The 26,703-nt window shown below is 38.9% G+C and overlaps 1 protein-coding gene and 1 non-coding gene across 13 annotated transcripts in view; one reads left to right on the forward strand and one right to left on the reverse strand.

Moving 5' to 3' along the window:
* C2CD5 (C2 calcium dependent domain containing 5) overlaps nt 1-25,878 on the reverse strand; it is a 91,819-nt gene extending 65,941 nt beyond the window's left edge. For 3 of the 12 annotated variants that reach the window (XM_070371188.1, XM_070371187.1, XM_070371185.1), the window contains exons 1-7: nt 25,648-25,868; nt 25,371-25,489; nt 12,753-12,839; nt 10,680-10,851; nt 8,528-8,623; nt 5,835-5,990; nt 4,156-4,354 (exon numbers count right to left, since the gene is read on the reverse strand). In XM_070371188.1, the coding sequence (XP_070227289.1) occupies nt 4,156-4,354; nt 5,835-5,990; nt 8,528-8,623; nt 10,680-10,851; nt 12,753-12,839; nt 25,371-25,460 (800 nt within the window). In that variant the 5' untranslated portion in view covers nt 25,461-25,489; nt 25,648-25,868. Of the gene's footprint in view, nt 1-117; nt 228-4,155; nt 4,355-5,834; nt 5,991-8,527; nt 8,624-10,679; nt 10,852-12,752; nt 12,840-25,370; nt 25,490-25,647 lie in introns of those variants that run through there. The other 9 variants (XM_070371181.1, XM_070371177.1, XM_070371180.1 and 6 more) reach the window with 8 other exon arrangements.
* Nucleotides 18,113-18,185, forward strand: TRNAG-CCC (transfer RNA glycine (anticodon CCC)). The gene has a single exon. It is a non-coding gene; the product is annotated as a tRNA-Gly (tRNA).
* Nucleotides 25,879-26,703: the final 825 nt, after the last annotated feature.

Below are 26,703 nucleotides of genomic sequence, written 5' to 3' on the forward strand. Positions count from 1 at the left end.
GAAAAGGAGGAAGCAAAGACTAGCGGGGGCCTGCCTACGCTACCTGCCTGCCTGCCCTCTGCAGCCACTCTGCCCGTGGCCTGCTTCCCCAGCTCTGGAGTCTGAGCAGTCTCGTACCAGTATAGATGAGAGTGGGAACAGACACAGAGAAGTTCTGAGTAAGTCGTGAGCCAGTAGCAGTGTGAATTGGGCTGTTGTGAGTCGAGCGGCATCCATGGCTTGGAGGATGAACCAGCGGAGACCTGAGGGAGTTTGTGGTCAAAGTGGAAGAAAAGAAAACAATACATACAACAGATAGCAAAGTTATGTTAAAACAGTTTAAAATGAGCTTTAGTTAGGGGAGAGGAATTATTTTTTTAATCCCTAGCATGCACAAAACAAGTTGAGATAAAAAAGAAGAGCTAGATATTAATTTGTTAGGAATCAGATTAATAAATTATGACTGTGAATAGAAAAACAGCAAGCAGAACTGTCAGTGGAATTAAATAAGAAAAAGACTATGATTTGGATTTTCAGTTACTTTAAAATGCCTGTTATTATTTTGATCATCACTGAGCTTACTGAACAGTATTTCAGGAAGAAAATACCCATAAAAATGAAAGTCAAATATGAAGTTCTTACACGGACTTTGAAACTGAGATATGAATAATTGCTAATATAATTAATTATATTTTTCTATAAAGAAAGTTTAATAACAGAACTGTTTCTATCTAGAATATCAAGACTGGGGTACATTAGAATATGAAAAATGACAGCATAAAGATAAATAAGTGAATAGAATGTATATATATGTATATCCAATCATCCATATTTCTGCACACCAAATATCTACCTTAAAATCAGGTTACAATGGGAACAAAACAAAGCAAAGGAACACTACTCTTAAAAAAATAAAAACATTAAACAATATAAATGACTCTTCTGTAACTTTCAAACAGAAAATATTATTTAAACTTAAACAGAATTTATTTCAACTAAATTCTAAACTGAAACTTTGTAGGATATCAACTATATCTTGCAACAGATCACATCTATGTACATGTAAAGATACATATTTAGACCAGATACACAGATATACATTCATCTATGAGATTTAAAATTTTCACAAAGAAATTTAGCTGAAAGAGCAGTTTCAATGGATGGCCAAAAAGGAGAGAAAAAAAGGCATATTATATAATTAAGAATCCTGGACTTCATATAATCAATTATTTCACTGTGCAATTCCTTCCCTTATGTTTCTCCCAATGGGGAGAAACAAATAAGTGACTATACTCTGAAAAGCTCTCATGCTCCCATTTTTTAGAATTCAAATTAATAGTAGTTTAAGAGCCCAACTTTTCCTGGCCTTTCTTCCTTTTCCATCTCCCAGTAAACATTCCCAAGTCACAGTTTGTCAAGATTCAAACATGAGTTCTCATTAACTGGCAACAGTGGTCCTTTACAGACCATCTACTTTCTGAAAATATCACTGCTTTTACTGCAGGACAAATGTTTCTGCTTTTGTTGCTAACTTAAATTTTTAAGTGTTTAATGGATAAAAATCAAATATCTCATGGGTGACCAATTTCTATACAAGCAACTAAGTGAGGTTTTGTTTTTTTCTTTCTCTGCTCCAGAGACTAATGGTTAAAAAGTATAAGAATCAGTGCCATACAGAGGAGAAACTATAACTAAAAGCTCCTAAAAAGTACTTTTTAAAAAAGAGTAGGGAATTGATAAATCATATTTAAATGCACTTTCTACCATTAAGATAGTTCAACTAGGAAACACCAAAGAGATTTATACTCTGTAATACACTAAACATCTAAAATGAAAACAAACTGATGGAGTAGAACACATGGTTAATAAAAGCAAAATAAAATGAACACTGTTAAATGTTCAAATTATTACATCGAATTAAAATCCAAGCATAGTGGAAGGAGCATCACCATAATGTATTCTTGGAGCCCTAATTCTTATTGGTCTTATATGAGAGGTTGCCTTACAAGAATATGTCAGTGGTATTTCTTAACATTAAGTCCATTCAGACAAGAACATAATCCAAATTACCTTTATCAAATTCCTGTCTAGAATCAACAAAGTTAAAATTAAATAGCAAAGTAATACAATCAGATGACTCATAAAACAATTTTAAACTAGCACCCAAACTAATTCTTTATCAAAAAGACAAAGAAGCTGGTTGAAAGCGTTTTTTTTTTTTTTTTTAAATAACGTGACTTAAGTAATAAGATGCCATCAGAAAATCTTAATGAAGCCACTTAAATTCTTCATGGTGTGAATATCTGAAAATTTAAGGCAAATGGCTGCAACAAAATTAGAAAAAAGAGAAAACTTAGACAAGCTCAGGTTTACTATAAATGGAACTCTCCCTGAATGCAGGCAAAATGTATTTCTCTACTATCCATTTATCATTTTAAGACAACAACAGGTACTGCAGCTTTATTTCCACTAAGTAATTTAGTGAAAAGAGGAAAACTTCAGACATCACAGTTGTAAAGGCCAGGCCCCTTCAGGCAGTACAGATAAAGCAGGAGGGTGGCGGAAGGAGGAGGGACCCAGGTCTTCAAGTAAATTTGCTATGGAAAGAAAAAAATCTCAATCCCCCAAAAGGTTATACCTGCCATCTGACTTCATCTATAGCATAAGGTAGTTCACAGCTTTTTTAAGACATATTTTAAATGGAATATAAAGCAAATTCACTCAATTTATTTAAAACAATTACACATCAATACTTCTAAATAAAATTAGGTAGCATACGCAATACTGTCCTCCCTCTTGTGACTAAAATTTAATTCAAATAACTAAAGGTCAGCAGAAAGAAATAATTAAAAAGAGTTAAGTTGAGACAAAGAGAAAAATTTCACCTTTATAAAGACTGTTGGAAAAAACATTGTGATTGCTTTCTAGGCAACCTCTCTTTACTGCTGAACTAGGAAACATTTTGGGTTTTTTTACTACAGAACTCTGACTCCCTGATGATGAAAGTCAGAGGTCAGCACACTACACAGTACAGACCAAATCCATCTTGCCATCCATTTTTCAAAAATAAGTAAGTTTTATTGGAATGAAAGACACACCCATGCATTTGCAAACTACTGTTGGCTGCTTTCTTGCAACAACAGCAAAGTTGAGTCCTTGCTATTCCCATTCTGGTCATTTACCAAAACAAGTTTTTTGACCTGTGATCTACAAGAATCTCTAGAGCAATGGCTCTCAGTGGAAATACTATCAGCATTTTTAGTATTTTAAACAAGTCTTTGTTATATAGAGTTGTCCCTTGCTCTGCAGAACAGGCAGCATTTCTGGTCTCCAACAGAATCATCCACCTTACCCCAGACATTACAACAGAAACTTTTCATTTCAAGTACTCCTTCTTGATAGCACCACCACCATGTTGAGAATCTCTGCCTTAAGCACAAACGATGACACATAAGCCAAATCAAGCCAACAGAAATGTTTTGTTGGATCAGATGGAGTTTTTTTTTTTTTAATGTGAGACTCTAACTTCCTAAACTCCCTAAAGGTCAAAATCAACTAAACTTCCTAAAGGTCAAAATCACCAAATTCCTTTTTTTTAAATTTTTTTTGATAAACAAAGATCAAAACTATATGTCCAGTGCATGAAATATTTACTATCTATTTACTATTTGGTCTTTTACAGAAAAAGTTTGCCAACATCTGCTCTATGTAGTCCCAGTATTCACCATTTAATTATACCCAATTATTTTATTTATATAAATTGCTTGACCTCTGTAGACACTGAAGTTTCAGACCCCTGAACAGGTCTCTTCCCTGCTGTCTATACTATGTTGCTAATAATATGCATAATTGGATTATGAGGTATGGGGTATTAACCATTTCCCATAAAACAAGTAAAATTCCCCACAATGCATAAAAGTTCATTTTATGCTTTAGGTACACAGTGCCTAAAGATGTAGAACAAGTTTAATTATACATTATTTAATATGAATTTCACAAGACAGTATAAAAAATACTAGAAAGATCTAAGTTTCTAATTGTGATAGTCATCTCTGATAAGTAAAATTGCCACAGGAAAAAATGTATTTTGAACAACTCTACTGTTCCAAATCAAATGAAAATATGTAAGCAAAAGATAAAAAGCTCCATAAGAACAATTCATCAATTCATACTTACTCCTTCATTTCTTTGGACGGGGAATTACATGCAGGAAGGAATGCTGCTGGGCTACTTAATTTATCCAGCGTACACGCTGTTCCTATGGCTCGTACCACTAACCCAGATTCGCCTTCCAGATCAAAACACTGTAAGTACCCAACAACCGCATTTCCTCTCATTTCAAGAACTTTTAAGCCAATCTTCCTCTGCAGTTCACCTACAAAAAAGGGAAGAAAATTCAGTCAGCTTTTTATCTGTATGTTTCAAAATACAAAGCTGGGTATGGTGGTGATTTGAAAGAGTTCAGAAAAATCACAGATTTTTGAGAACTTGAAGGGAACCTAGAAGATTACCTGGTACATACTCCTATAGTCAAGGAGGTAAGATATTACTAGCTACATTTTACAGATGTGCTAAGTAAGGTTCACTCATTCGTGCATTCATTTACTAAATAATTTCTCACCGTATACTGTGCGCCTGGCATTCTTTTCTTCTGTGCTAGAGATACAGAGGGGAACAAGAAAGATAAAGCCCTAAAACTAGTGGGATTTACATACTAGGGGGAGAAACAGATAAAAAACAAGTAAACAAGTATTATATATAATATAAATAAAATACATAGAATATACAGCACATAATATACTCTAATATATTATAAATAAATATAATAAGTTATATATTTCTTAATATGTAGACTAAATACAAAAAACATTTAATTAAATTAATATATTAACAGTAACATATTAAATATAACATGCATATGCATTCAAACATTAAATATTTATAAATATTTAAAATTTCATCAATTATATTAAAAATTTATAAATATTAAGTACATGTTTAATATAATTAATAATATATTAATAACTATAAATATATCTATATTTCTATTTAAATATGCAAATTTATTATAAACACATTTGTGTTTATTATCTGATATATATGAGAGAATGAATGTATGTGCGTGTGTGTGTGCGTATGCAGTCACACACACAATACATATAAATACAAACTTTAGATAGAAATAAGTTCTTCAAAGGAAAATAAAGTAATGGGGTAAGAGTGGCAGGGGAGTAGGGGATAAAAGGAGATATAAATTGTCAGAGAAGGACTATGAAAAGACATTTAAACAAAAAGCCTAGGGGCTTTCCTGGTGGCTCAGCAGTAAAGAATCTGCCCACAATACAGGAAAAATTATCTATTATGTAGGAGACGTGGGTTCAGTCCCTGGGTTGGAAGAGTCCCTGGAGGAGGGCATGGCAACCCAGTCCAGTATTCTTGCCAGGATAATGCCATGGACAGAGGAGTCTGGTGGGCTGCAGTCCATGGGCTTGCAAAGAGTCAGACACCACTGAAGTAACTGAGCACGCACGCAAACAGGAAGCCTCAGAGAGATCACCTAAGCTCTGCATACAAATAAACACTCAAAGGAGGGAAACTACTTCCCTCTCTTCCACTTCATAAGCGCAATTTCCTTTCACCACCTAGAAAAAAGGAACCAAAAGCTTCTGATTCAGATTTCTTGTTATAAGACAACAATGCACATGTGTTTAGCAGAATGGGGCCAAGGATAGGGAAACAGTCAGTTACAATTCAGTCTTCATTGTAAAGTTTTAGTAAAATGTCAAAAGGAAGTGAAGAATTCTCGAGGATTAAGTCAATCAGCCATGAAGTTATTATTATTATTTTTCAAATACCTGACATTAAAGAAATGAGCCTCTGTCTGGCCTCATTTGATGCCCTTGGTGTGCGAATTCGATCAATCCATTGATACTCTGGGTCTTCATTGACCACAAGTTCTTCTACAAATCCATGAATTATTACAGCTCTATAGCATTTTGGAATGGATGTTGCTGTTAAAAAAAATTATTTATTATGCTCTGTTTATCACAAAGTTAAATTCAACCCTTTAAAAATGTACAACTAGTTCTTACCTTGTGGATACATACTACAAGAACATCTTTGACTGTGATAACCTCAGTATAATCATAATAATATTTCCAATCAAACAACTGATTCTAATGATTCTTGATTAGAATAATATTAGAATAATCAAGAATCAATTGATTCTTCCAATCTATTGATTCTAATGATTATTCTTAGAAACAATAATTTTCTTTCATGAGGCTTCTCACCTTTCTCATATAAGCATAGTAGATACAAACTTTACTTTTATAATACAGAAAATAGCTACACACCATCTTAAGTAGTATTCAATACAGAATATAAAAAAAGTCAAAATTCAACTGAGCTAAGTAGGTATTATACAAAAAATCAGAAAGCAGATAATGAATACCAAAAACCTTTAATTACTGGAAGCCCTTTTAAAAAGTTTAAAAACACCTCATAATGCAGCCTCAAAAATCACACCATTACCTTTCTGACTTAATCTGAGAAGTCCTACAGGTTTGTAGTTCCTAATAATCCATGGCTCCATGGCCAACTGGTTCAGTAATCACTACACTACTTAACAGACTCATTCAATACTGAGAACAACAAAGCTCAGTGGATTTATCCAAAAGGGGAGAATTCGAGAATTCACACTTTCTCAACCAATAAAAAAAATGCCATTAATATCAACATCTGGGAAACAAATCTGATAAGGTTACATGTGTGGCGTATTTACACTTAATTCATATAGGCTGTTCAAAATCAGACAATACTGACATGGAGCCATTTGTGGTGAAGTCATTAGTTTCAAGCCATTCATGTACCTTGAAACGAACTCAATTATTTAGGCGTTTTCAACCTTGTTAGTTCAGGCTGGCTATGAATTGCCCAGAACTGCTTAATTGCAACCCCATATTTCATGGCATTTGTAGGGCTCCATACCTGTAGGTGTTTATGTCGTTCTGGATAGTACCACAGTACTCCACTCCTATCTTTTAGCATCCTATACCAGCATAAAATGCCACTGGATTTTTCTTTTTGGGGACAGTTAGTCAAAGCTTAATTATAGTCAGATCTTTTACACATTTGACAAAAATAACTTGTTCTAATTTATGAAAAAAATGTAATAGGCAATAAAATATTAATTTTTACAAAATAAGACAAACATGTGCAAATTATTTTAAGATTTTGTTGACTACTGGTACAAGAGTAAAACTCAAACCAGATGAGTAGCTTGCAATCTTCTCTATAAGTTAGTGTCCTGTAATTATGCTTTTTAAATAATTCTGCTTTTTAAAGCCATGTCAGACTTCTGCAAGATATACATGTCCATCCACCACAAATGGTTCCACATCTATATTGTCTGATTTTGAACAACCTATTTGAATTAGGTCTGAATATTCCACACATGTAGCCTCATCCAGTATGTTTCCCAAATGTAGATATTAATGGGATTTGTCTTCATTGATTGAGAAAGTGCAACAAGTTCTCTCCCCTCGTGTTGTCTCTCTGACCACTGACTACCTGCTGACATCAAGATAGCGTAGGCTATGTTCAAATACAGTATATCAGCTGTTTTATATCACAATCTTTTATATTACACATGGGCTCACACCTAGTTTAAGAATGCACTGATTTTCTTTCAACATGTAGCCTGGATGAACTGTGGGCTCATTATATATCAGTTTGGGTTTATTCCCTTAATTATTGCATTTTGAGTTAAGACTGTACCAAATGCTAGCACACTTTGCATTCCCATATCTAATTTCTCTAAGGCTGAATTAATTTGTTGCATTGCAGGAAAAAACTTTTCACCTTTATCTTCAATCTTGTTTCCAGTCATTCTTAAATATTTCTTATGTAGTGCTTTACCAATCAATTCTCCACCTCAAACCCAGTATCACTAAACATAAGGTTTAACTAAATATTCTCTCATTAACATATGGATTCTTCTTTAAAAATTCTGAAAAAGATTCAAAAATCCTCACCTGTTACTCTTTCTAATGGTGTTAAGTACTGTAAGCCGCAGTGACTAATGTGATTCCTTCTAATCACGCTCTGTGGGCCTGGGCAGAGGCTGGCATAGAGACTAGAGAAGTCAGGGAAGGGGGGAACAACCAAAGGCAGCCTCCCTGTAGGCCACAGGGACATCGTCATGACAACCACATGCACAGACATGCCCTACTGGATTTTTCTAGAAAAAACTTTCTATGAACTTGTGAAAATTGGCTATCATCTACTTTAAAATCAGATAAGTTTCCAGAACTACAGCAATTAGTTTTGAAAAACTAGCAATTTTCTCTTTGACATTAAGACCGAAGTGTAATAGGTTTTCTGTCAGCCTTCTGAAATATTAATTTGATTTCTCACAGTTAACATATTTATTAATACATTTTCATATTTATTAATATAAATATGTATAAATTAACAAAATTTCTCATATTTATTAATAAATGCATTAAATTTCCTGTCAAATGAGTAATAAAATATATTTACTTACTGCAAAAGAATTTGACTCCACATGATGACTGCCTGAATCGATTTAAATCATTGAAGAGGTCTACTTTGACAACTACATTGATTTCCCCACGGATACCTGTAATTTCAAAAGGAAAATCAAGTTTCTACCTTTAGAAAATAAAGTATAATTAAATAATCAGCAAATAAATGCCAATTAATGATTTTAAAATAATGTATCAATCATAATAGCAATGCTAACCTTGTTTCCTAATTATTTTTATTCTACAGATGCTCTAAGTAAATATTGTTCCCAACTTATTTTACCATTTTAAATATCAGTAAAAATACAGAATATGAATAATGTCACAATACACACAAATCTCATCAAATATCTTACTTCTTATAATAAACTACTATCGATGGAATTGCCAGATCAAAAATGTAAAATAGGCAAAAAGTACAAGACTGTAGGCAGAAGTATCTGCCAGTTTCTTATGGGTCCATCTGCCCTTTTAAAGAGATGACATTATTTTTAGGTTAGTGGTTCTCAACTTTTTGATCACTGGGCCCCTCTAATCTCAAAAACTATTGAGGATCTCAAAGAGTCTTTGTCTATGTGGGTCAAAACCTATCTTCAATATTTACCATGTTACAAATCTAAACTGAGAATTCAGAAAAATATTTACTTATTACTTCATTTAAACAGGAAATCTATGTCAAGATAAACATTTTTATAAAAATAACTATATTTTGAAAAACAAAAAAATGTTTAATGATAAGAATGGCTTTACATTTTTTCGAACCTTTATAGTGCGTAACTTAATGAAATATTTAGATTCTCATTTCTGCTCTGCATTCAGTGTGTGGTAACATGATATTATCATCAGATCACATCAGATCAGATCAGTCGCTCAGTCATGTCCGACTCTTTGCGACCCCATGAATCGCAGCACACCAGGCCTCCCTGTCCATCACCAACTCCCGGAGTTCACCGAGACTCACGTCCATCGAGTCAGTGATGCCATCCAGCCATCTCATCCTCTGTCGTCCCCTTCTCCTCTTGCCCCCAATCCCTCCCAGCATCAGAGTCTTTTCCAATGAGTCAACTCTTCGCATGAGGTGGCCAAAGTACTGGAGTTTCAGCTTTAGCATCATTCCTTCCAAAGAAATCCCAGGGCTGATCTCCTTTGCAATGGACTGGTTGGATCTCCTTGCAGTCCAAGGGACTCTCAAGAGTCTTCTCCAACACCACAGTTCAAAAGCATCAATTCTTCGGCGCTCAGTCTTCTTCACAGTCCAACTCTCACATCCATACATGACCACAGGAAAAACCATAGCCTTGACTAGACGAACCTTTGTTGGCAAAGTAATGTCTCTGCTTTTGAATATGCTATCTAAGATACCTCTAGAAAGCTCCATTGTACCCTCCTAAGAAAATGAGGCTAAAAATGGCAAATGACATACATGTAAGTATCATGCCGAAAACAGTTCTCATCTCACTTCTCAGGGCCTGTGAAAGTATCTCAGGGACACACAGATGTCCCTAGACCATACTTTGAGAACTTTACTTTAGGTAACAAAAAGCCTTTGAACACTTTTCTTCCTTTCAAGAATTTTTACAAAGTTTCAAAATCATTCATTTTAAAGTATGCTTTAGAAACAGAGTACTAATATTAGATGATTTTCAAATGATATATTTGCTTATTATATTGCACAAATTCAGCAAGCATTATTCCAAATTACGGTCAGAAAAGTTACAACTCTACCAACAATACATACTACCACATGTCTATTAAAACAAAAGTCATATTTTTAAAAAAACCAAATTTAGCACAAAAGTCTTTAAGATAAATTAAAAGATTGTGAGGACTTCCCTGGTGGTCCAGTGATTAAGTATAGGCCTGCCAATGGGGACATGGGTTCAAATCCCTGGTCCAGGAAGACCCCATATGACACCCAGGGCAACACCCATGCACCACAACTGCTGAGCCTGAGCTCTGGAACCCATGAGCCACAACCACTGAAGCCCGGGCACCTGGAGCCCATGCTCCATAACAACAGAGAAGCCCTCACTTACCTCAACTAGAGAAAAGCCCACGCAGCAACAAAGACCTGGCACGACCAAAAATAATTTTGAAGATTTAATTTTTTAAAAAACATCGTGACTTATTTTCTTAAAATGTACTGCTTACCGTGAATGGTATCATAAATTGGAAACCATCCTGAGATGACAGTTGCAGCCTCACTGTAGAGTAAAGGATCAATGTCAATGTACACTTTACCAATGGCATCGTTTGCACTATATGTATCATGGTCAAGAACTGTGATCTGGAGAGGTTCATCTTGTAAATCTTCATCATCCACCTAAAAAAGGATACTTTAAAAGTTAAATCTTATAATAAAAATATAATAAAAATCTTCATTACCATAAATGTATGCATAATGTAGAAGATTACTTATCTCTGGGGAAAAAAAAATCACACAGATTTATCTCCAAGTAAAGGTAGAGAGACTAGTCATCAGAGAAATGCAGAAGAAAACCAATGAGATACCACCTCACATTTACATTCTTTGTATTAAAATGGTCATCAAGTCTGGTGAAGTCTACCTCAAAAATCTACATATCTTCCTTTGGTACAGTTCAAAGTAAAAAAAATGCAAATGAGCCTTAGCCATAAGAAATCAAACTCACCTCATTCATAATAAAAATGCACATTAAAATTATATAATAATGTATATAATTTATAGGATAATTTATATAATTAAATTATCCTTCCTATTAGGATGACTTACATTTTTAAAATAAATAAATATGGACAAGAATATGGAAAAACTGAAACTCTCAAGACATGCTGGTGGGAATGCAAAATGGTGCAACCACTGTGGAAAAGTTTGGCAGTTCTTTAAAAAGCTAAACACAGAAATTACCATATGACTCACCCACTCCACTTCTAGGTATATATCCAAAAGAACTGAAAACAAAGATTCAAACAGATCCTTGTATACCAGTGTTCACTGGTGTGGCATTAGTCACAACAGCCAAAAGGCAGAAACAAATCCAAGTGTTCAACAACAGATAAAGAGAATAAACAAAATATGGTATGTTCATAAGATGAAATATTATTCCACCATAAAAAGAAATGAAATTTGGATACACACTGCACAACACAGATGAACCCTGAAAACATCATGTTAAGTGAAAGAAGCCACACACAAAAGGACAAATACTTATGATTCCACTTACATGAAATACTTACATAGGCAACTTCAGAGACAGAGAGTAGATGAGAGGCTACAAGGGGCAGGGGAGAGGAGGGCATAGGGAGTTGGTGCTGAATGAGTGGTTTCTCTGAAGTGACCAAAAAGTTTTGGAAATAGTGGTGATGCCTGCGTATCATTGTATGCAGGTAAATGCAATTAATGCTGTTGTATTGTACACTTAAAAATGGTTAAAATGGTAATATTTATGACATATTTTTACAAAATTCAAAAACTTTTAATCTATACACAGTGCATATGTGATTTTTGGTATATGCTAAAATCCAGAGGAAAATTATTACATAATAATATAATACCTTTTTAATCTGGGCTCTCCTATTCATACACCATTTTTCTAAACTGTAACATAATTTTTTTGAAAATTCAATATTCGTAGGGCTTCCCACAGAGAAATCAATGGCACCCCACTCCAGTACTCTTGCCTGGAAAATCCCATGGACGGAGAAGCCTGGTAGGCTGCAGTCCATGGGGTCGCTAAGAGTCGGACATGACTAAGCGACTTCACTTTCACTTTTCACTTTCATGCATTGAAGAAGGAAATGGCAACCCACTCCAGTGTTCTTGCCTGGAGAATCCCAGGGATGGGGGAGCCTGGTGGGCTGCCATTGGGCTGCCATCTCTGGGGTCGCACAGAGTCGGACATGACTGAAGCGACTTAGCAGCAGCAGGGCTTCCCAGCTGGCACTAATGGTAAAGAATATACCTGCCAATGCAGGAGATGCAGGTTTGATCACTGGGTTGAGAAGATGCCCTGGAAGATGCAACCCACTGCAGTAATCTTACCTGGAGAATCCCATGGGCAGAGGCCAATGGGGCCGAAAAGAGACACAAATGAGTGACTGAGCACACACACAGGAAATATTTTCCTGGTGTACAAAAACTACATTACCTGAAATAAAAGGTAGTGCAATCATTCCTGGGGAGAGGAGAAAAAAGGGTCATATCAAAAATACACACACAAAAAATGCTGACATTTAAAAACTTACCTCAAATTTAAACCACTCTGAGTTCCACTGAGGGTTGAGGGACTTGAGATACACATCTGTTTTAAAGGTAGTATTACCAAATTTTACCTAAAAACAAATGAGAAATAATTCAAATATAAAGATCAAAAATGTGAATAACAATAAAATTTAACGTCAGCTAAGCAATGGGAAGATTAACCATGCAGGGGGAAAAAGACAACTATCCCTGAGATGAAAGGGGAGAAAATAGGATAGGCCCAGGTAAGTTGATAGATTACACCTGGGAACAAGGGCTCGCCCACTGTTCTGTTTGACTAGCTCTGCTGATCCCTGGGTCAGGAATCCCCTCCAGGGATCCCCTGGAGGAGGGCATGGCAACCCACTCCAGTATTCTTGCCTGGAGACTCCCCAAGGACAGAGGAGCCTGGTAGGCTACAGTCCACGGGGGTCATAAAGAGTAGGACACAACTGAGTGATGAAGCACAGCACGGCATGGGGAAATTAAAATCAGACCATTATGTCAGTGTGAGAGCTTCCCTGGTGGCTGAGTCTGTAAAGAATCCACCCGCAATGCAGGAGACCCAAGTTCAATCCCTAGTCGGTAAGATCTCCTGGAGAAAGAAATGGCAACCCACTCTACTATTCTTGCCTGGAAAATCCCAGGACAGAGGAGCCTGGTGGGCTACAGTCCATGAGGCCACAAGTGTGGGACAAGACTTAGTGGCTAATCCACCACCAAGTCCGTATGGAGGAAGTACTCAACACGGCGTTCACTAAACAGGAGCTTAAACAAAAGAGGAAAGTCTTAAGGGTGGAGGACCAGCAAAACAAATCAGAAGGTAAAAAGGACAACTGTCTTACCAGCTTATCAAGGGAATCCAGAACTACAGCCTATTATTACAAGAACTTGGTAACATATACTCCCCTATTTTCTTACTTCCTCATATTTGTTATTTTTTTAAATCTTTACTTGTGTATACATCGGTTCAGTTCAGTCGCTCAGTCGTGTCCGACTCTTCGCGACCCCATGAATCGCAGAACGCCAGGCCTCCCTATCCATCACCAACTCCCGGAGTTCACTCAGACTCATGTGCATCGAGTCAGTGATGCCATCCAGCCATCTCATCCTCTGTCGTCCCCTTCTCCTCCTGCCTCCAATCCCTCCCAGCATCAGCGATCAGCAATAACTATGGTCATTATGGGTTTTATGTTCCTACGTCAGGGGACAATAAAAGGGGTTGGATGGGGAGTCTATCTGGTTTCACAGTCAGTCTTGGTGGGCACTAAATCAAAAAGAAAAAGTAAATAAGGAAATGAAGAAGATGGAAAGCAGGCTAAATCCCTGGGACATTTCTAACAAAGAATGGAGATTGTGAAACCTTAGACTGGACTTGAGAAGCGGTCAGGAAGCTTAAGAGCAAAACAGATAAGAAACTACTTCCTAGACTGTCTCATCTTTCCTAAATTTGATCTTGCCAAGCTCTTTCCCAGTTCTATCAGTTTTCACCAGTGTGTATGTCCCACCCTCAAAATTCACTAAAGGTTTATCCCAATACCCAATAAAGAATTTTGCACATTGTAGATACTCAGGAAATGTTGGTTCAGTCAGATTACCCATGAAATCTCCTTTCCTCCCTGACTGACAATCCTACTTTTGGTATTATAATGCTGGCAGACATTAATGTTTAATCAGTCCAGAAAATATTCTAAAAGCAAAATACCCAAAACTATAGTCATTATCTTCTGTACATTTTATCACACAATTTGAATTATCAGGGATGATACCCACCATTTTGTACCTAGGTAGTTGCATCAGAGAGTAGAAAAAGTTTAAGAAATTACACAAAAATAGTAAGTTCTTGCATGGTGAGTGCGCTTAGTTGCTCAGTCGTGTCCCACTCTGCGATCCCATGAACTGTAGCCAGCCAGGCTCCTCTGTTCATGGAATTTTCCAGGCAAGAATACTGATTTGCCATTTCCTACTCCATCAGGCTTGGTAAGGACTATGATAAATAAGAAAACTGAGAAAAAGGATTTGCCAACATGTCACAAACAGCTAATTTCCTTGATTTCTAACAAGTTCCTACAAAGCAGTAAGAAAAAGATCAATAAACCAACTGAAAAAAAGAAATTCAAAGAAATGGAACGTAGATGTCTTTTTAATATATCAAAAGATGAAAACAAACTAACCCAACACGTTGACTGCTTGGGTTGGTAGAGGTCCAAAGTCGGAAAAAACAGTGTGAGTGTTTCATACTCGTACTCTTGTTGCTGTAAGTGCAACTCTGAACAATCTTCACAAAGTGCAATCTGACAACAGTTATCAAAATGTTAAATGCCCATACCCTTTAAATTCATACAGAGATGCACAATGACATATACAAGCAGCATGATGGTGGCAAATGACTGGAAGTAACCTAGATGTCCATCAATTGGGAACTGGCTAAATCAAGTATGGGAAAGCTGCATGATGCAGTGCTAAAGAGAAAAATGAAGCCGTTCTCTAAACACTAGTACAGAACAATGTCTAAGGGCCCAGGTTTGATCCCTGGTCGGGGAACTAAGATCCCACATACCACGACTAAGCCCATGTGCTGCAAGCAGAGAAGTCTGTGTGCTGAACCAAAGAGCCCAGTGCAGCCAAAATAATTTGAATTTAAAAAATTTTTAAAAAGGAACAATGTCTATGATACATCTCTACTGCAGGGCAGTGTGTATGGTATTCTTTGTGGAGAAAAAAATGACAAAATGTCATAAGGCATATGACATATGCCTATATGTGCACGCATTATTTCTGGAAGGATATACAACAAATGTTAACAGAGGCCACTGAACAGAACAAAACAGATCAGTTGAAGGAGAGGCAATGAGAGGCTGACTCATTTTGCACCTGCTGGAATTTTGACATGCATGTATATTACCTATTTTTTAAATGGGCTATTTTAAAAGTCAAAAACATCAAAAATAAATTCAAATGGCAAAAACTCTGTTTAGATTCGAATTACAGAACTCTGGATTCACGTCCAGGAATTTATCCTCAAGTAGTACTTTCACATGCGGCTCCTCCTCCAAAAAATACACAAAAACCTAGTGAGAACAAGAAAGGGACTAAATCACACACTCCCTACTAAAGAACGGGGTTAACTATATATGCTGGGAGGGGAATATGAAAAAAACAAGAAACATATGATAGTAAGAGTTGCTTTTTTTTAGAGGGAGGAGTAGATATAGACATGCCAAAAAAGAGACAGCAATGATCTCTGAAGAAGGAACTGATAAGGGAGCAGATAACACAGTACAGTGTAGCAAGAAGTATGGGGCTTTCAAGTTTACATCTGAGTATCTAAATCTTTTGTAACAGGAGTTATTCGTGCTCAGCTGTCTCTCAGTACCCAGGTATTGGTTCCAGGACTCCTCCCTACCCCTCATCCAACCCCCAGATATCCAAATCTGTGGATGCTCAGGTCCCTTATATAAAATGGTACGGTATCTGCACATAATTTCCTGTACACTTGAAATCATCTCTAGTCCAGAGGGTCGAAAAGAGGACATGGCTGAAGCCCTGTGCTAAGTCGCTTCAGCCCTGTCCTCTTTGCGACCCTATGGACTGTGGCCCACCAGGCTCCTCTGTCCAAGGAATTCTCCAGGCAAGAATACTGGAGTGGGTTGCCACTTCCTTCTCCAAAATGCTATGTAAATAGCTGTAAATACAACATGTGTGTATGCTAAGTCACTTCAGTCCTGTCTCTCTGTGACTCTCTGGACTATAGCCTGCCAGGCTCCTCTGGCCATGGGATTCTCAAGGCAAGACTATTGTGTTGCCATCCCCTTCTCCAGCAGATCTTCCCAACCCAGGGATTCAACCCTACCCTTGTCTCATGTCTCCTGCATTGGCAGGTAGGTTCTTTACTGCTAATGCCACCTGGGAAGCCCATACTATGTAAACAGCTGCCACACACAAAAAATTCAACTGCTGCCTTTTGGAACTTTCTGGAATTTTTTTTCCCAAATATTTTCTACCTGCAGTTGGTTGACTCCAAGGAAGCAGACCCCAGGGCCATGAAGGGCCAACTGTATTACTCTGTAACTATCTTTTCACTTTTAAACCACAAATGTAAAAGAAATGAAATGAGGAAAAAGACCCTCAGAAGAAACCTGATTACTACTTCTTTAATGTTTATTACATTTCAATATTCAAAACACCAAAGAAATATTTATTTTTTAATTTACCTAAAAACTACTTTATTTGAAGTAAAATATCACTAGGATTCATAATACCATTCAACACCATTCAAAAGCCAAATGTACCCAAGGGTTTTGGCTCAACTGCCAAAAACCAGCATATCATTCCCTAAGTTATGATTTTGGCACCCTCTTGAGTTCTGTCCCACTACCATGTAGTGCCACAATGTGCTTTTTTTTGGGGGGGTGGGGTGGGGACGGTCAACTGTCCATTTCATCTACAGTAAAAATCTAATAGTCCCCATACTACTCTAAACCAACAAAAGATTTTAGAAGAAAAAGGCTAGAGCGGGTACTCTGCCAACATTGCGGTGATTCCCCACCTACTAAAGAAGAATCAGAGTTCATTTGGTCTTATTTAATTCAAAGGAGATTTTATTACTCAGCAATTAAATGAATGCCTCACCATTTAGCTAAAGAACATCAGGGATTTTAACGAGATTCCCTGGTAAGGTAAAGGCATTCTCTTTCCCCACTCATTAGCTAAATTACCTTGAGAAAGTTATTTAACCTGTTATTTAAAGCTGCTTCCTCCTCTGAAAAGAGGAGTTGCTGTAAGCATTAATCAGGATAATGCATGTAGAGACCTAGCAAAATGTCTGGTAGAAGATGCTCATTAACTATTAATTTCTTTTCCTCTCCCAGTTCCTTCAAAGGCTCCTGGGTAAACACCACATGATAATGTAGTTTAGCAGAACAGTTTGTAACATGCACATTAATACTGGGATATATTTTGATTAATACTTCCCTTGTACAGAATCCCATCCCATTCATCCTGGAGATTCCCATTTAATAATCATCTTTAAGTACTACTTGGTCTTCATTGGCTTCCTGAAAGCCTCACATCAAATACAGCAGAAATTCCCTCAACCAATACAACCAGGACCAATATCTGAGTAGTCAGTCAAATAATTTGTAGTCAGATAATAATTAAAAATGATACAAGCAATAAACATTTTCAAATAAAACAGGCAAACAAATATTCACTTCTCTATCTTTTATCTTAAGACTAAAGGCCTCATCTTTGAGTAAGGATCCACTGCTGATAGTTCTGTGGCATCTTTTTTGCATAAACAACACTCATAATGTATCATCTGTGTTTACCAGTTTGGGTTTCCTTATAATGTGGTAGAGGGACTTCCCTGGTAGTCCAGTGGCTAAGACTCTGAACTCCCAATGCAGGGGGCCCAGGTTCGACCCCTGGTCAGGGACCTAGATTGTACATGCCATAGCTAAAGACCTGGTGCGGCCATATAAACAAATAATTTTTTTTTTTCATGCAGTAGACTTAAAATTGCTGGTAAAAAACTATGGATAGAAAATACTCATTTTAAAATCTTCATCTAATTCAGGAGTAATTTTTAGCAACTGTATCCATAAATCTTTACACAGCATTATCAACTTCATCATCTCACTTAAATCACTGATTTGTATGAGGTTTAAACAAATAACAATAACAAATGGAGTTGGCATAAATAGGGTAGGGCATAAATAAACACAACTGCCTCTTAGTAATATATCAGAACTGATGAGAGAAAACAGGCACACTGGAGCAGAATCTAATGATACGAGGTATTCAAAAATGTGTTTATGGTAGAAACGCAGAGCACTGGAGACCGTAATGAGTCAGCTGGTAGAAACTGGTTAAGAGAGCATCCACCATACAGACTTCTCCCCGTCCTTTTCAGACCACTTGGTAATCTGTATCCATCTGAGCCACCAGGGGGCCCGTATCCCCTTTACTCAGCCAAATTTTATTTCCCAGTTCTATTCAACAAGAACCCTCTCTTCAATGACATGTGCTCTATCACCTCCTTTTGCTTTTATCAAGTTTGTCCTATTCATCCAAAAAATGCTCCCTTTTCCTCTCTGCCTGTGGAGATGTTACTATCCTTCGAGTCCAGCACAAAGGCTTCTTATCACCAGCCCAGACTTCATTATGCTCCTTTCCTATGTGTTCATACAGTACTTAGAGTCTACCCCATACAATGTATCCCTTTATTATATTATAATCCTTCATTATCCCCTTTTTCCTGCATTAATCTTTCCCTTTCTGCTGGATTATTCCTACTAGCACACAAATATGTTCTAATATCTTCTAATTTATTTTTTAAGTACTAAAAGCTGCATACCCCCTCAATATCACACTGTTTCTCCTCTCCCCTCACAGCCTTATTTCTTGAAACAGTTGCCTATTCATGCCACCCCTACTTCCTTATTCCTGTGTACAGTGCGTGTGTGCTGAGTCGCTTCAGTTGTGTCCAGCTCTTTGCGACCCTGTGGACTGTAGCCCACCAGGCTCCTCTGTCCATGGGGTTCTCCCATGGAGTGGGTTGCCATGCCCTCCTCCAGGGGCTCTTCCCAACCCAGGGATCAAACGTGGGTCTCTTATTATGTCTGCCGTCTTGGCAGGTGGGTTCTGTACCACTAGCACCACCTGCGAAGCCCTCCTTCGTACTTACTTTTCTACAGTATGCGTTTCCGGCCTTGTCACTCCTTCTGAGTGTCAATGCCATCTGAGACATTACTTTCCTGATTCTCTCCTAAAATCACTGGCTGACAGTATGTTTCCATTCCACAATCCTCAACTTCTAATAAATTCTTAATGTCAAATTTGTTCAAGGATCCATCCTTCTTCTTGCTCCCTCTTCTCTCCCCCTTAGTCAGTGGTTTGCAAAAGGGACAGAACCAACTTCTAATGGAACTTTAAAAATTGCCACCAGGTATTTTGGGGACAAACAGTAGTACTATTAAGCGAAGAAGCTCAGAGATGCTAGGTGTCCTGCAATTCAAGAGACAGTCCCCAACAATGAAGACTTGTCCAATGTCATGACTATCAAATGTCCGCACCAGATAGCCAGATGGGTCAAAAACCTACCTAGAACCTAAATCAGTTTTACAAATATAAGTATTATAGTGTGGTTTAAATATACACTCACTTTAATATACATAATTGTCAAGAAATATGACCACTGTAAAAATCAGTGGACAACTTTTTTCCCATGAGCTGACTATTTTGGAAACCCAGATCACCTATGGCCGTGAAGGCCCATCTGAGATGCCAGCACTACACAACTGTCTCACTCTGTTCGAGGAGCAGCCGTGTTCAGGAGATTGTACGTGGAGGTGAGGTATTTGCTATCCTGAATCCCTGCTTTATTTTCTCCACATGGGGCACTTCTCACCACCTTGCATAGTTTCTCTCTTACTTAACAATTTTCCTGATTAACTCTCTCCTCCCACTAAAACCTACATTCCAGGACTACAGAAATTGTTTTGCTCACTGCTCTATCCTTGCATGCTGTACTATAGCCAGTACAGTATCTGATATATACAAAGCCTCAATAAATATCATGGACTCAATCTGACTACTTCATGTCTTCTACTATGGTCATTAACAAGTATGTCCATATTAAAATACATATTATAAAATACTTTTATTTCTGTATCATATTACAGTTAGAGCATTATATTGATTATTTAGAACTGTAAGCATGTAAAGATAGTAAAGGGAAGATTCCAAAATACCTGCTATATAAATGCGAGATTGGGTCTCACAGAGTTGAGAAGTACTGGACTGTGGGAGCTTATTTTTAACTCATACCTCTCTTCAGAACACCATCCTCACAAATCCAACCTTTTCTCCTAAATAACTCCAATTAAAGGACCCAAAGACACTTCAAACTGAACATGCCCAAACGGAAGCTGATGCTCAACCCACTCAGCCAATCTCTCTGAACCCCATGGAGACTGAGAAAATTACTCCAGTGACACCAGAAGGCTAGGAATCATCTCTACATCTCCCTTTCCCTTGCCCCTACTCCAACCTACCAAGTCCTCTACTGTCTACTTTCAAAGTGTATCTGGAATCCATCCACTTCTATTACCAAAACCATCACCTTGACCCTCACGATCTCTTTTTTGAACTATTATGAAATCTCCTAACTAGTTGACTGCTTTTGCTCTTTCCCCTCTGCAGTCCATTCTCTAGACAGTAACAGAAATACTCATCTTAATAAGTGCTTCCCACTGAACTGACAATCAAAACCAAACTTCAGTCATGGCCTCTAGGATCCTGCACAATTGGCTCCCTGATTAACTGTCCAGTGTTCTCTCACAGCACTCGCTCCTTCCCTTATTACTTGCCAGCACACATCTCTTCCCTCACTTCCTGCAATAAGCAAATCCTCAGGATCTTCCCTCTGCTGAGGTTTCCTTCTCCTCCAGCCCCTCCGCTACACACACATACACCGCCACTGCCACCAAGCAGCTATTCCTTCTCATCCAGCAGGTCTGTGCCTAGCTGGCACTTTCTCGGGGGCCTCCCTTGATAATCCAACCAAAAGTTCCAGAGATTCTTCTTCTTTTTTAATAGTTACTGACAATTAGAAAAGGGTATCTGCATATATTTATTTTTTTACTCCAGGACAGTGACTATGCAAAATTAAATTTTAACAGTCTACTACTTCTAAAAGGGTACAAGTACATGGTATTTAATTTTTTTTAAACCTTTTTTTTTTTTGGAGCTGCCACTTCATTTATTAGAAGATCGAGAACAATTACAGGTTGAAGAACAGAAACTTTAAAATCTGTAGCTTAAAAAATTGAGGTCAGATAATACTGGATGCATGGCATAGTCCCTCTTGGGCAGGAATTCTTTGCAAGGTCTCTATACTTGTGGTTTTAGAATATCCACTGATGACCAGTTTATAGAGTGATCCATGGTACCAAATATGAGTGTGAAACAAAGAAAAACAAATTAGATTTGCCAAAGCATGGCAGGAGAAATTAGTACATTTAGGAAAAAAATGAAAAGGTATGATGACTGAGCGACTGAACTGAACTGATGATGATGTAAAAAAGGAGGTCCAGTTTTCTCATGTGTAAAATGGGTCAGCCAGGGTACCTTTAGTATCTTTCTTACATCTGTAAAAATTATGAGTTGATTTGTTCACTGATTTGCACTGAGATGTGAACAAATCTTGATTGTACTGCATCTCACTTTCTTAGGTCCCATTTTACACATGGGAAATATACTTAGCCTCTGACAGGAAAAAAGGAGTAGGCAAAAAGCAAAAATTAATAGAAGTAGTTCAGGATATAGACAAGTTTAGCTAATAAATCACATACTCGGTCTCTGTGGTGAAAGAAATGCTGTGACTTCTACCACGTACTTTGTTCCTTCCATACCATTTAGGTGGAAGAAAGAAACAAGGAAAAACTAACACATCCATCCACACACTTTTTGATGCAAAAAGCAAACTATTATTAGATTGATTTATTTGTATACCTTACGTCAGGGCAAAAAAAAATTTTTTTTTTTTTTGGTGAAATGAAATGTTTGATCTACAATAAATACCAATAGGAAAAGTAGTATTTGCTTTACAGAATTCAAGGCAGCATCTATTCTGTCGCTAATCGCTAAGTCGCTTCAGTCGTGTCCGACTCTGTATGACCCCATAGACGGCAGCCCACCAGGCTCCCCCATCCCTGGGATTCTCCAGGCAAGAACACTGGAGTGGGTTGCCATTTCCTTCTCCAATGCATGAAAAGTGAAAAGTGAAAGTGAAGTCGCTCAGTCGAGTCCGACTCTTAGCGACCCCATGGACGGTAGCCACCAGGCTCCTCCGTCCATGGAATTTTCCAGGCAAAAGTACTGGAGTGGGGTGCCATTGCCTTCTCCGTTTTAAAACCTTTTATTTTGGATTGGCGTACAGCCGATTAACAATGTCGTGATAATTTCAGGTGAACAGTGAGGGTAAACCCCCTGAGATTCTCTATCACTTTTCTTTCATGACTCTCACCACTATTTCTAATTATAAATTTAAGTTTCCTTTACTTTTTAACATCTGGTTCTCCCACCAAAATATACAGTCCATAAAAACAGGAACCAAGAATATTTTATTCACTATCACATATGCATCGGCTAGATCGGTGACTACCACAAGGCTTGGCAAACAGCAGACACTCAGTAACTATTTGTTGAAAGAAGGAATGAATGAGTCACCATTAAATCCAACTCCTCCCTCTCCAGCAAACACCATTTGTTACCAAGGCCTGAGAATGTTACCTCAGAAACGTCCCTCAAATCTTTCTCCTTTAATTCATTCCCACTATCATCTAAACACGCACACATTGTCTGGATAATTTTACCACCTTCTCAACTGATCTCCTTGCCTCGTCTCTCATCTATCCAGGCTATCAATAACATCACCATTCAACTCATCCTAGAAAGAAACAACCTAATACAAAAATGATCTTATTTCATTTCTGCTTGAAAAACTTCCCCAAACTACCCTACACTCAAAAAAATAAAGGAAAATTGTCTTTAATACAGAAAATGAGGTTGGCGCAAACCTACCTTTCTAGCTTTAACCCCCCAAAGCTCCACTACCCACATATCCCTTCTGACACCAAGCACATCACAAACTAGGTTGGTCTCCTCACACATCACGTATCCCACTCGGTGCCTTTGATGTTCTGCGCCTTTTCACTCTGCCTGGAAAATTCTGGGTATTCTACAAAGCCCAGCTCTGATGTCTCTTTCTTAGGAAGACCCCTCAACCTTCAGAGACAGAATTAAGTTTCCAGAGTCTACAGAAAACATCCATCATCTTGTCCGGAAAGGCAGTATGAGCACAGTGGATTAACAGACCACAAGGCTATGGAGAATTACAAGGTTAAGTTACCTCTGGCAAAATATTTACTGTTCCTAGAATTTTTCCAAGTTGTAAAGCATTTTTAATTGTAAAAACAGTCAATACAGGTTGACAATGCAAATGTTATCTCAGAACATTTTCCCCTGGCTCCTGAACTTGCCAGGTTCCTTTGCACCAGCAAGTCTTCATAGCATTTCTCAGATATCATGATTCTTTCCAGATATGTTTTAATTGATTATATGTACATATTGCTTGGAAACAAAAGTTCATATGCTATTAAAACAAACCAATCTGTTGTGTCCTTCCAGTACTTCCACTGTAAATGGGAAATAATACAGCAGTAGGACTGATACAAAGGCTGGGTTGTGTGTTAGTCCCGCACTCGTGTCCAACTCTTCGAACCCATGGGCTGTGGCCCTCCAGGCTCCTCTGTCTGTGGAATTCTCCAGGCAAGTATACTGGAGTGGGTAACCATTCCCTTCTCCAGGGGATCTTCCCAACTCAAGGATCAAACCTGGGTCTCCTGCACTGCATGCAGCTTCTTTACAGCCTGAGCTAGCAGGGAAGTCTGATATAAAGACTAAGACGTAAGACTAAAATTTAAGATATAAAGACTAAGAATTGAAAAATACTTAGCACAGACCTGGCAATAACAAGATTCAACACATGTTAGCTACTATTTATTAACCTAAACTGTGCAGGTCAGTCTCTGATATACCTGAGAGCAAAGACTATGCTTTTGCAATCTGTGCAACCCCATGACTTATCATCTGGCCCAAGAACATACTCAGTAACTGTTTCTCAAATAAAAATGAAGTTGAGACTAAGAATGTAAATGTTTGTGTCAATATTTGACTGAGTTAGAGAATCTTTAGGGACCGTGAACAGTATTTTATATTGAGATGGAATCAGGCTGTATATTATCATGTATCTATCAACTCGAAGCATTAATAGCCCAAACAATTACTGTTCTAATGCTCTGGCTCGTCCTGACAATTTTTTATTACAGTATTACTAGGCTTCTTTCAGACTCTGGATTATTACTTTCTGCGCCCCAGGCCTGTGCTAATTTGCATGAGTTTTAAACTAATCATTAGATTTAAAAAGCAATTTTGCAATTTAAACCCATGGCACTTAACTGGCTTCCTACCTCAAGGCACTAAATTACCCTGAAACAGCTCATCAGACCTACCAGTCTATACAAGAGCAGAAAAGTGTTACACTTGGGTTTCAGAACTTGCACTGATGATTCAGAAATCACTATGCTAAAGAGGAGATCGCCTTGCAGCTCTCCCGAGTCCATAACAGACTGTATCTACATTCTTAAATATCTCCATCACTCTAACATTAAAAAACCAGGTACTCTGCCCCCAGAGAAGGGTGGATGTGGGTGTGGGGGTGTGTGTGTGTGTGTGTGTTTCAGTGGCCGCCTGGCCACGCCTTGCGATCTCCTGACTGGCGGGTGGCCTGTTAGGAGTCCTGACATCAGGGTCACCCCTGCAGACAGAGCAGTAACAGCCTTCCCTCGCGGCTGAGCGTGCCGCTGACGCCTGCGAGCCGTGCACCCATTACATGGGCTGCAGCCTCAGCAGCCAGCTCTCCAGGGAGGGCTGGCTAAGCACCGCACCCGGCAGGCCGGTGGGCGGGGAACGGGCTGAGGGACTGCGGGCAAGGTGGCTAGGATCCTTCACAGGGCTTGGCGCTCCCTGTGTTTGGAGGGGCAGGACCTTGCACCAACCTCCACGAAGGCATCAGTCAGGTCACTAGCTCGGTCCATCACTGGTAAATGGCGCCCGGCCACGATTTTCACCTTCAGCTTCCCAGGCATCGTCTCGGCTTCGGCCTCTTCTTGGGCTCCTGCAGACACAAACAAGCGAGTCTGCGCCGAGCGCCCAGCCTGGGGGGGAGGGGGAGGGCGGGAGCGCGCGGGGAACGGCGCGCGGCCGCGGGGACGCGCGGGGTAACTGACAGAGGAGGGCGCGCGGGGGCGCGCTGCGCCGCCTGGTGCTACTTACTCTTGGAGGAGAAAGGGGGCCTTCCGGTGCAGGAACTTAGGCCTCATTCCGGAGAGGCAGGCGGAGGAGTGGCCCCTATGGAGGCTTCTGCCCGAGCTCCACAGCGCTGGCAAGAGAAGCAGGAGCCAGTCGACATCCCGTTGAGCCGCTGCCGCCCCTACTAGTGTTTCTCCTCCCCCCAAAATGGCGGCTCCCGGGGCGGAGGAGGAGGCATCGATTGCTCGGCGCTCGGCCCACCTCGCAGAGGAGATGCGAAATTGACTGAGAGCAGATGAGAGGCGGGACGGACTTCGAGGAAGCGGAGGGCAGGGAAACTGGTGGAGCTCCGCATCATCCAGCGAGCGCGGGCTGTGAGTTGCAGCCCAGCTGCTTCCGGAGAGGAAACCGGTCTACCGGTCAAGGGCGGACCGCAGGTGCAGCTCCTAACGTCTCCGCGGGCCGTTACCTTCCCGGCAGCCAGCGCCGCGTTTCCAAAGGGCCAGGAGAGACCAGGCAGCAGCAGAGACGGATAGAGGAGCGGTTTCAGTTTGCCTTTAACGACCATTTAGTAGTTCGTGAAATCAGCTTACCTGGTTTCTACCTGGAAGGGCTACAGTTTTTGTCTTATATGAAATAGAGTGAGAAATTTCAGGAACCTCTCGGGTAGTCGAGTAAGTATTGGAGTAAGATAGTCGAGTATTCTATAGTAACATTCTTTATTCAGTCATATACACGTGTACTGGGTTACAGATGTTAAGGTAGATTTTGGACGGAAAATTTTTGAAATCCAAAGGCACTTCTTGCAGGAATTTGCCTCGTACCCTTAGGTCATCGCAGGCTGGTTATGCTGGCCATAAATCGGGCCAATCAATCAGGAGATGAGTTGTTGGAAGAAAAAATAACGATTTTAATTGGAAAGTTAGCAGACTGAGAAGATGGCCGACTAAGGCCTCAAAAAGCTACCTCTGCTTAATCTCAATTCAGGCTCCTTTTATACAGTGGGAGAGGGGCCCACTCTGTTAGTGTTAGTCGCTCAGTCGTGTCTGACTCTTTGCGACCCCATGGACTGTAGCTGGC

The sequence above is a fragment of the Bos mutus genome, chromosome 5, assembly GCF_027580195.1.
Source record: "Bos mutus isolate GX-2022 chromosome 5, NWIPB_WYAK_1.1, whole genome shotgun sequence".
NCBI lineage: Eukaryota > Metazoa > Chordata > Mammalia > Artiodactyla > Bovidae > Bos > Bos mutus.